We start from the raw sequence: 11,684 nt of genomic DNA, 5'->3' as shown, positions 1-11,684 counted from the left end.
TGCACTTCATTATTTTTAGTTTTAATAATACCTTTAAATTCTAATATAAAATTGGTATAAACAATAATGTATACATTTCAATCTTTTAAAGGATTGTAAAAAGATTTACAGTCAGGTTTGATCATTGTGGTATTTTTTAATCTGAAATATTCATTATTTCTTTTTTTTTTATAGATTTAGATAATATATTTATTTACTTGTACACGGATATAGTTTGTTAAAAAAATCATGTAAAAAAATGTATACATTTTAAAATACAATTTCAAACCCAAATTTTAGATTCAAAAAATCCTAAAATATAAAAAATGAAAATGTCTTTCTTGTTTTTATGTATCTAACCAGTTGTAAAACTCGTGATCAAAGACATTTAGCATCTTTTCGTACGAATAGTATAGAAAAACATATTGTACATGTGGTTGCATTTAATAATATTCAGGCGGCAAACAATCAAATGAATCGTACCAACTACACAAGATAGCGCTACGGAATACATAAATCCCGAACGTAAAGTCCAATATGATCCAATCTTTTTACTTTCAAACAAAAAGTCTTAGGATATTTTTAAACTATACATTTGATTTTCTTATACAATATTATATTTGATAATCATTTCTTATACATACAATTTACAGATATTGTAGCTTGATGAGGCGAGGTCGTACGCTCAATCTGTGGCAACGCTCTGAGCGTACGTACCGACCGTCGTTGCAAGCACTCTGATGGGTGCCCATCCGGGTTTTTAACAACACATCGTTGCCACACATACAAACGTGTTCCAACCAATCACCCCCCCACACACACACAGGCTAATTATCTTAGTAGTTTAAAATCCTTAATTAAAAAAAACAAATTTACAGATATTAACGTTCCATATAAAAATTCCATATAAATGTATCCTTAACTGTATAATACGAAAAATACAAAAGATAAAAATGTCAAGTGTTCTTCAATAATAAATATATACATTACGCCATTACCTACCTCCATATTAATAATATATTATAATATATGCATTATTGTTTTCATAATATATTTTAACTTTTGTGAATATTATTGGCCATAGCGAGTTTGGCAGGTCAATAAGGTGCCAAAGTACACTCCATATTTTTTTTAATATTTTAGAAAATGTATTATTAAAACAAATTGTTTCTACCCGTGATTTACCCGTTATAGGTTTCTACAAATATTACTATATTAGTTTGGAAAACCTTATATCTCCTTCGTATCTGTCCACCCATCCGTTAGTTACAAGTAAATGTAGTTACAATTGTTGGAATATACCTATATAGGAATTTATTGTCCGCAGTTACGGTTGTTGATATATGTCCACTCAATTATTAATTTTTTATAACCGTTCTATTCAAGTAAATTTATACTAAATTATTTTATAATCGTACATAATTATGTATGAAATTATATCTTAATGGGTTGATATTTTAATACATTTAGAAATCAGGAATTATTTAGCACGTTTGATTTCTTGGCACAATATATTTTTTTTTTAATTTAAAATTTACATTTAATAATCATTTATAAACTAATCTTATATTATTCACGAGATAAACGTTTTTAAAATATTCTTCCTATTGGCATCTTTATTATGATATAGTGTTTGAAATGTAGATATATTATTTTGGTGTTTTTGTTACAACGAACAATGTATTATAATATTCTAAAAGTAAAAAGCACTTCCCTAGTAATAAATTAATATAGCTGTGTATATCTATGATCATGTCGATTATCGATGCAGCACACAGAACACATCGTCTGAAGTCGAGATTCGCTCACCGACAGTAAACCGAATTGATCAGATAGCCTGCAAGATCGTATTGGCAGTCACGATGATTTCGCCGGTCTGGTACAGTAAATGAATACAGTTCAATGCCGGACATCGCGGGGTAGGCGGCTTCTGCGGAACTGAAGTCGACGCGAGATTGCTACAGGAGCATGTCATCATCCGCCGATGTGATAAGGACAGTCCCGGTTACCGCGTCGCTCAATGTGGAAATGGACAAACCGAATCGGCAGACGCTTATTTTGTAGGTACGGCCTGTTATACACATTTCTCATTTCGTGCAACGTTGTCAATTTTTTGGCGGTCCTTCTATAACCTACAGAGGCTCGGTCGTGTAAGCGGCTCATGAAATAACCGTATATACGACGTACATAACAAGTTTATACGATTGTTATTAACTGCCATTTACACATAATAAAAATCACATCGTATATTATTATTTAAAAGCGCATCTACACAGTAGTGGAAAATTAATTTATGTGATTTGTGAAAATCTTGACTATATTGCGCAGCCATACCTTTAGACTTTTGGTTTGTGAGTAACCGGTGTAAATTTTTTTTTTTTAATCGATGTTTAAAAAATGTTTAAAAAGATCAAAAAAGTCATTTGTCTACAGCTAGAAAGGTTTTAAAACAATGTTTGAACATTTTTTTCGTGTACAGAAAATGGTTACATGAACATTTGGTGAAAATTCCAAGTATCTACGGTTATTCGTTTTTGAATTACATCAAAAACGACAACTGCTTTGTCAAAAGTTGTTTTTTTATAAATAAAATTCGTATTTCTTAATTTTTTTCGAGTTTTTCAGATTATTAAGACAAGTAGATATTGAAATTTTAAATTTTATAAATTAGAATGTTTGGTCGATTACTTACAGGAAATGTATCCTTTCAGAAGTTTTAAATAAAATTAGTAATTGAAAAAATATATTTAATTAACACTGCATTGTCTATATGTATCAGGTTTAAAAACTTTTTTAACCTATTACCTGGTTTTAGTATAGCTATGTAATTGAAATTTTATTAAAAAAATATACATACATATTCAATTTTTACACATAACTAGAACTTTTACACGTATTTCCTCACTTTTCATTTCTCAAATATTGACCAACAGAAATAACTCCGTTAGGTTAGACCGTGATTCGCGATCGACGACTAGACGTGTTCGGTGGTATGTGGGAATAATATACTCGTAACAACATCGTCGGAGATTGTGGACCGCGTCATCGGGATTTTCCACTGGTTCTTACGACGATACGCACTCGTAAGTAAACGACTGCCGACTGTTGCTGAGAGGAATCGATTTGCAATCAGTACCTACGTTACTACGTTACTAAACGTTAGTGTCCGTTTAGTGTTTACAACGCAACAAATAGTTTGTATATAAAACTAATTATTATTTATTAGGTACGTACGTACTATTTATTACTGAATGTGGTTCATCTATAGACTCTATATACGTCACTTAATAATAGTTTTTTTTATTTATTGTTATAGTACATACTAATTCAAAAAAATGGTTCTTGAAATAGTGGTTAGTTTTAACTTTTAAATATTATTAAATATTTAAATCCACTCGCAATACGGTATTTCTGTGTAAATCTTATGATCTATTCAGTTTTTTCGTCTTCTTGTCAAGAAACAAACAGCAACTCTAAATATTATCCACCAAAATTAGTTGAATAAAAATCAATAAGTTATCAGTTATCAGTTTATATTGTATGTAAATATTATTCCTAATAAAAACATTTATTTTTGTTTATTATTAAATTATTGTGACAATGATTGAGTTAATAGAGATTATAAATAACTCAGTCAAATATAACACCTTGCCTAACCATTTAATAAAATAATTAATCAAGTAACATAAATATTAAGCTGAATCAAGGTATTATATTTTTATATTGTTACTATGTACATATACGTACCTAAAACCTACTACCTCATACCTATAATCGTATAAAGATTGCATTACATATGACAAAATTTGAATTTGTTCTATTCTTGAATTCCAAATGTCTAGTTAATAGGAATTTATTGTATATACATTTAAAAAAAAGATTATAACATTGGAAAGTTTAACACATATAACATAAGAACTTAAATTGTTTTTAATATTATGAATAGACTATAGGTATATTCTTAGGTATATTAAACTTTTAAATCGATTCTGTGTAAATGCAATTATGTGTTTGTTTTTTCAGTTTTATTATGAGATTAGAACAAATTTTTATTTTTATGGCATGCGTGATCAGTGTGGCAATTGCTCAATCCAACGATGGTGAGTTATATTAAATACAATAAATACTATAAACATCAATGTAATAATATTAATTCTTACTGTAATAAATTAAATATAGAAAATGATCATTACTAAAAAAAATATTTACATAAAATAACTGCAAACATTTAAAAGATTATTCTCAAATTCCAAAATTTTAGTTCTTGATGTATTGAAGACATTATACTAAAACAAAATTAATAGAGCGCACTACCACGGCAGTTTAGCTCCCATTATATTATAGAATTTAGAATTATATTTTATACTTTAACTCGTATAATTCCCGTACACTCCCATAATCTCATACATCACTATCTATAACATTATTTTAATCAATGGTCAAGGTAAAATATAGTTTCTACGTTATTGTTTTTATCTAATCTCATTTAAGCTAAGAAATGAATCATCATATTATATTGATATATTCTAATATAGAAAATAATTGTACCTATAGCCTAATGCCTATAGGTAATTTCATAATAAAAAAAAATCGAGTTTAAATATTTTCATAATTTTGTTTGGTTACTCTGTATTGGTATGAACTATATTAATACTATTTTTGATGTTATTGTTGTTTTTGTTGCTGCTATTATACTTATTACTATTATTTCTAACAGAATGCCGTACACCAAATGACGAGAATGGTGTTTGTATTGATATTAGAAATTGCCAAAAGTTACGATTGCTACTGCTAGATAAGAATATCACCGAGTCTACTTTAATCCTTCTTCGCAATTCAATTTGTGGATTTGAAGGTACAAGTTCAAAAGTTTGCTGTCCTTTGGATGAAAAAAATCATCCAGAGTCCAAATTACCATCACAAATCACGTGTGGACAAAGGAAGCTTTCTAGTTTTCGAATAATTGGAGGAAGTCAATCTGAATTAGGTTAGAACTTGAAAAAAACTGTACATTTCATTTTAATATTTTACTTTTATTTAGGTGCTTGGCCTTGGATGGTAGCTCTTGGTTATCAAAATTTAAATATAAATAATAATTCTCTACAGTGGCTGTGCGGCGGAACGCTTATCACAGATTCATACGTATTAACATCTGCCGAATGCGTAAAAAATCGTGTTAATATAAGACTGTAAGTACATTTATACATATTTTAATGAGCCTTCAATATAATTGTTTGAAAATATAAATAAATATTATTTTACAATATTTTTTTTATTTTTAGGACCATGGCGCGCTTGGGTGAATTAAATTTGGATCCTAGCGTCAATGACGGCGCAACTCCATTGGATGTTCCAATTGAACGTATTATAATACACGAAGGGTACAATCCTGAAGGGGTTCTAAATGATATAGCGTTACTAAAATTAAACCATAGTGTAGCTTACACTGGTACGTTTTTCCATCATGAATGTTTTTAAATTAATTTATTGTATGTACCTAAATATTCAATACTAAATACTAATCATGCCAAACGTGGCATATATACCTACATAATATCTCAAATTGTAAGGAATCCAATGGTTGTATAAATATTATTTTTACATGGTAGAATAATTTGCTATATTTGCATACATTTCCAGAATTGATCCAACCAATCTGTTTGCCAATCTCATTGGATGTGAGAAACATTAATTTGACAGCAACTGCTATGCCATTTGTTGCTGGTTGGGGTTCCACCGATCCTCCATCAGTTATAAGTAATTATTATGTTTACTTATAACTGATATATATATATATTAGCCACGATGTATTATAATGAATAAACGTAATAATATTATTGATTATACAAACATCATTTAAATTATATAAAATGCATGTGTATTGTGTATTTACAATTGCAACAATTAATACATATTGTATTTGTTCAGGTGTACCACGCAATACATATTTGATGGAAGCTCAAATTCCAATAACGAATACCACGGAATGTAAACAATTATATGAGAAAAACAATATTGTAATCGATGACAGAACTGTAATATGTGCTGGACCTTCGGAGGGAGGGAAAGATGCTTGTCGAGTAATTTTCTGTTTTATTTTGATATGTTTAGAGGATGCCACACCCATATGTGTTGCCTCCGTCTTACAAACGCGTAACATACCAAATTTACGCTCAGCAGTTCACGTTTTATGCCACTAGCTTAAAAATTAGAGTGAATCGACTTATTATAAAACTTGACGGTAAGAACTATATCTGTGTTTTTTTTTTTTTAAGTTTTTTTACGATAATTCAGTTTTTAAGTGAGGTATGCTTGTATAATAAATGTAAATTAAAAATGCTCATAACTCACTTAAAAACTGAATTACTTATCGTAAAAAAACTTCCACCAAAACACAGATAGAGTTATTACCATCAAGTTTTATAATAGGTCGATTCACTCTAATTTTTAAGCTAACGGCATAAAACGTGAAGTGTTGAGCGTAATTTCGGTACATTATGCGTTTGTAAGACGGAGATAGCACATGCGGGTGCTCTTATTGGAATATTAGGTCCTCATGATTTAAATAATGACTATTTTTAATCGGTTTCAGGGTGACTCCGGCGGACCTTTGATGTTTTTCATACAAAATCAGTATTATTTGATGGGCATAGTGTCTAGTGGACCTAAAATATGTGGCGAACCAGGTCATCCAGGAATATACACAAGAGTGCCTTGTTTTATCGATTGGATTATAAAAAAACTGAACAGCAGCTAACTATAATAAATTGGAACTTTTTAAAATATGTGCATAGGCTAAATCATGGGTACATACATATAACATGTAGGTCGTGCCAGCAAAATAATTTAATAATGCCTTCAATTACCAATATTTTTTAAAATGCAATTGCTACATAAAAGTATAATATTTAAGTAGAGTGCCAATGCCTATTCTGTTATTTTTTTTACTATTAAAATTCTATAGGCTTAAAGTAATTTTAATGATAACCGGACCATTTAATTTATATTTATATATTTCATGTTTCACATCCTTTCACTTTACGAAAACAGGAATTACTAAATAAATAAATAAGATGTATTAGATGTAGCTTCGGGTTTGTGTTACCTTAAAACATTAGAACAAGTTAGAACAAGTTAGAAAAATTCAAAAAATGTTTAATAAAAATTAACGATTTTAAATGTTTAGTAGGTAATTAATAACGAATTAAATATTAGGTATATTATTAATAATCTAGGTACCTATTGATAGTTTTTTTTCACTATTTAACTGTAAATATAGTTAAAGTTTTGTTTTAATTTTTGTATACTTATTTTAAGTATTTAGATACATTTTTTTTTATATTGTAAATATAGATTAGAATTTCGTTATAATTTTTGTATAGATACTTACTTTTAGTATTTAGGTACATTCGGACCTAGAATGATAGACAATAAAGTACATTATCATGAAAAACAAAAAAATTTTCTTCTATGAAGAATTAAAAATGGTTTACAGTTAATTACCTAAATTCATGTTCTTGTACTTGGTTGGCTTTGTATAATTGTATATTTGTATCTCACGTGCAGTATGTTTTTGTCATCCAGATGGTACATATAAACGATGTTCGGATTTAACAATCGGAATATCTGATTATCTAGGTCCCTTGAACTGATTCTTCTGTAAATGTTATCTAATCTATTATCGATATAAAAAATAGTAATCTTAATAATATAGTAAAATTGCATTATTATTGTATTGCCAATCCGCCAACAGTCAGCTTCACAGCTGCTACGTCGTCTGGCGTGTGCCTTTAATCGTTCTTGGAAGTTGTAATCATGGTGACATGGTATCATTCACTAACCATGTCCTACCGGGAAATTACTAGAGTTGGGCAGAGCTCAAATTTTGGACACGACACGACACATGACAGACGATGTTGGTATATAGCTGCGTCCTAAAGCGTGACCTTAAGCCGTGACCTAAAGCGTTTGACCACCGAATGACGACAGACGATTCCGGACTGACCACAAAGTACAAAATACAAATTACATCATTTCATAATTCGGGTTCAGAAACTACACGCTACCAAGTCGATGCCGGATTGCCATCTACCGGTAAAAATAAATGGAAACAACGTTCGTTATCGTCAATAATATCCGTTTGTGGCTGTGATAAGCCGGTATCTCTCTGACGTGCACGGTGATAACAGCGTTTATTAATTATTTCGTGAAAATAACAACAATAATAATAATGATTTGTCCATTGCTGTTCTTCACCACGGCGGCACGACCGTAAAGTGCGCCTACGTTGCGGTCTCGATTCACGATGAGTAATGTCAATAATTATCATTTATCACGACGGGAAGATAATTAATAATTCCGTCGTATTTTAATCATAACTGTAATTTATCATCATTAATCATTATAATACTCGATACGTGCGTGCAAAATACTACAACAACACGACAATAATAATAATAATAATAATATAGTGGGTGTGTGCGTGCTGCGTGTGCGTGTGCGTTTGCGTGCGTGTGGCAAACCGTCGTGGTCGCGCGTTATCCAAGTTTCCAATTCCCAATCGGTTCGACCCGATAAAGAATAAATGCTCTGAGTGGCTGGCCTCTGCCGCCGCGTCCCGACTCCCGACCGACTCATCCAGATCGTCATACGACGTGGCACGTTTAATGTTTATCATCCGTGTGTCACGCACCGCGTTGGTCTCGATCGCGATCCGCACTATGGACCGTCCACGTTTCAGAAGACGACACCCGACAACGTCCGCTACCGCCGCCCCCTCTGTCACCTACGATTCGAGCACTGACAACGTTTAACAGGTCTCCACCGCCACCAGTCAGCAGATCGCCCAGGAGCAGGAGACCCGCACCGAGGATAAGCCAACGCAGGACCCGGTGTAGAGACGATCGCCGGCAGGACTCGGGGCATGTAAAGTCAGTCATCCTACCGACATGTGTGGCGTCGAAACCAAAATGGCTCAAACCAAAGCCCTGATATTGGTCGGCGGTTACGGCACCCGTCTGCGACCACTCACGCTCAGCCGGCCAAAGCCGCTCGTCGAGTTTGCCAACAAGCCGATGATACTCCATCAGATCGAAGCCCTAGTCACAGTCGGTGTGCGAGAGGTAAACACGTTCGCTATCTAGAATCGGGTGATTTCCCATGTCTTTGAGCACCTCTAGTGGCCCCTCCAGCTGCGTGACTTGTCATTCGACATCCCTGTGGTGTCTTGCACAAGGTAGTGTCACTTCAGGCCTAAACTCAGTGCACCTGTGCACATTTGTCATAGTCTCTCTATGCTATTTTATCATATTGAGTATAGTTTAAATATTAGTCTTGTATTTGAAAAACATCAATTAGTTACTAATGTTTATTATTTCAAATTTCTGTTGATTAGATTTTATTGTTGATTTTATGGTACCTAATTACTTTGATAATATTATCTTTCACTGCTTACCTATACCTATTATTATGTTTATATTTTTTATTCATGGTAAGTGATAATACTATTATAATTATTGTTGAATTTAGGTTATATTGGCTGTCTCGTACCGTGCTGAACAGATGGAAAAAGAGATGAGTGATGAGGCCAAGAAACTTGGTGTTCAACTAGTTTTTTCACATGAATCTGAACCACTTGGCACTGCAGGACCTTTAGCTCTAGCCAAACATTTGTTGGCCAACGAACAAAACCAGCCATTTTTTGTCTTAAATTCTGATATTATTTGTGAGTATCCATTTAAAGACTTGATTGCGTTCCATAAATCGCATGGCCGTGAAGGTACAATTGTGGTGACTAAGGTTGAAGAGCCATCCAAGTATGGTGTTGTCATGTATGATGAAGACACTGGTCGCATAGAGAGTTTCATTGAAAAACCACAAGAGTTTGTCTCCAACAAAATCAATGCAGGCATCTACATTTTAAATCCATCAGTATTGGATAGAATTAAGTTGGAGCCAACGAGCATTGAAAAAGAAGTGTTTCCTTTTATGGCCCAAGATGGTCAATTATATGCATTTAACCTAAAAGGATTCTGGATGGATGTAGGACAACCAAAAGATTTTCTAACTGGTTAGTTGTTAATTTGTTTTGATCTCATGAGATATCTTATCAATGCATTTAATATTAAAGTACCTATAATAATCGTTTATTATTTTCAGGAATGTGCATGTACTTGACATCATTAAAGACACGTAGTCCAAATTTATTGTATTCTGCTGATGGTGTCGTTGGTAATGTTCTAGTTGATCCAACTGCAACTATAGGTGAAGGTTGTAAAATTGGTCCTAATGTTACTATTGGTCCAAATGTAACTGTTGAAGATGGTGCTTGCTTAAGAAGGTGTACAATACTAGCTGGGGCCACAGTTAAATCACATACATGGTTAGACTCTTGCATAATTGGTTGGCGTTCAGTAGTGGGATGTTGGGTGCGTATGGAAAATACTACTGTACTTGGAGAAGATGTTATTGTTAAAGATGAACTGTACATTAACGGTGGACAAGTTTTACCACACAAATCAATCAGTACTTCTGTACCTGATCCTCAAATTATTATGTGATGTGCACTAATTATTATTTGTAAAAATAATTTGAATTATTATTAATTGTTAATTTTTTAACTTCATGTACATAATTGGGGTATTTTTCTTTTTTATTTATCAAATATTGAATCTGTGCAAAAATTAAATGTTTCCTAATGCCAGACAAATAAAGAGATTAAAGCTTATTCTTATAAATTATAATAAATGCACTGTATTTAATCAGCTATTCTGACAGTTCATTTTTAATAACTGCCATAAACAGAAAGATTTGGACCATTCAGATTCCAGGGCTCAGAATTATATTATTATAAGCAATTATTGTAGAAATATTAAATAGCTATTTATTTTGTAACCTATCATAATAATTTAGGTTAATGAGCATGATTCATGCAATACTATGTTGAAAAATAAACAATTATTTTTTTATTATTTGTTTAAATTTATTTATTTAAAAAACACTTGCTTAAAATAATTTTATTTTAACTAGCTATTGAAAATTTAAATATATCAGCATTTTATTATACACTCACATTTTTTGTTTACATTGATTTTATATTTTTCACAGTTAAACGACACCTTTATTATTGTGTATAATAGTATAAATAATAATAGTAAAAAAAAAATATATTTATTAATAGAACTTATTTTTAAGTGGTAAAGATTAAGACTGTATGGTTTGTATGTTTAATTATTTTAACTTAAACAATTTTTGATAATCTAAGTATTGTTATATTCTTTTGTTATCATATTAAGACTCACATAACAATATTTAAAAAATCTATTACATTTGAAAGACATAATAAATTAGTAAATAATATCTTTAATTAACATAACTACAATACACATAAAAAATAAAATGGGAAAAAATAACGTTATTGAGTTATGTCCTAATAGAAATGTATATTTGATCAATAACACATTTCACAAAATACAAATCATTTATTTTCTTATATTTTATTGTTACATGTATTTATTTGTACAATTTACTGAGGCATTCATGGTACTCAACTACGAGACTCATTAAACATCTATTAAGGATAAAGAAAAACTAATCAGTCAATGCATTTTTTATTACTTATATTTTATTTTATTCCAAAAATATAATTTATTTTAACTTTTTTTATTATTTATTTTTATATACGTTTTGTTGTATCCATAATTAAA

The 11,684-nt window shown here is 31.1% G+C and overlaps 2 protein-coding genes and 1 long non-coding RNA gene across 5 annotated transcripts; 2 read left to right on the top strand and 1 right to left on the bottom strand.

Moving 5' to 3' along the window:
- Positions 1-2,806: 2,806 nt before the first annotated feature.
- LOC111039948 (venom protease-like) lies at positions 2,807-7,099 on the top strand. 3 transcript variants are annotated; one of them, XM_022323620.1, is made up of 9 exons: positions 2,807-3,205; positions 3,296-3,332; positions 4,003-4,079; positions 4,697-4,966; positions 5,021-5,168; positions 5,262-5,428; positions 5,620-5,736; positions 5,908-6,059; positions 6,572-7,099. In XM_022323620.1, the coding sequence occupies exons 3-9, from the start codon at positions 4,010-4,012 to the stop codon at positions 6,734-6,736; spliced, it is 1,089 nt and encodes a 362-aa protein (XP_022179312.1). In that variant the 5' UTR covers positions 2,807-3,205; positions 3,296-3,332; positions 4,003-4,009; the 3' UTR covers positions 6,737-7,099. The 3 variants fall into 3 exon arrangements, with proteins under 3 accessions (XP_022179312.1, XP_022179311.1, XP_022179313.1); XM_022323619.1 differs by lacking the exon at positions 3,296-3,332 and having other exon boundaries at positions 2,809-3,205; XM_022323621.1 differs by lacking the exon at positions 3,296-3,332 and having other exon boundaries at positions 3,113-3,137.
- On the bottom strand, positions 3,339-8,118 carry LOC111039951. Its single transcript, XR_002605155.1, has 3 exons — positions 7,483-8,118; positions 7,370-7,394; positions 3,339-3,452 (listed from the first exon to the last, which is right to left on the bottom strand). It is a non-coding gene; the product is annotated as an uncharacterized LOC111039951 (long non-coding RNA).
- A 369-nt stretch (positions 8,119-8,487) lies between these two features.
- Positions 8,488-10,949, top strand: LOC111039947 (mannose-1-phosphate guanyltransferase beta). The gene is made up of 3 exons (XM_022323618.1): positions 8,488-9,101; positions 9,508-10,048; positions 10,138-10,949. The coding sequence occupies exons 1-3, from the start codon at positions 8,928-8,930 to the stop codon at positions 10,536-10,538; spliced, it is 1,116 nt and encodes a 371-aa protein (XP_022179310.1). The 5' UTR covers positions 8,488-8,927; the 3' UTR covers positions 10,539-10,949.
- The last annotated feature ends 735 nt before the right edge of the window (positions 10,950-11,684 follow it).

This window comes from Myzus persicae, unplaced genomic scaffold (genome assembly GCF_001856785.1).
Source record: "Myzus persicae strain clone G006 unplaced genomic scaffold, MPER_G0061.0, whole genome shotgun sequence".
NCBI classification, from domain to species: Eukaryota; Metazoa; Arthropoda; class Insecta; order Hemiptera; family Aphididae; genus Myzus; species Myzus persicae.
The sequence above is the reverse complement of the archived record's forward strand: the minus strand, read 5'-3'. Positions and strand labels throughout refer to the sequence as shown.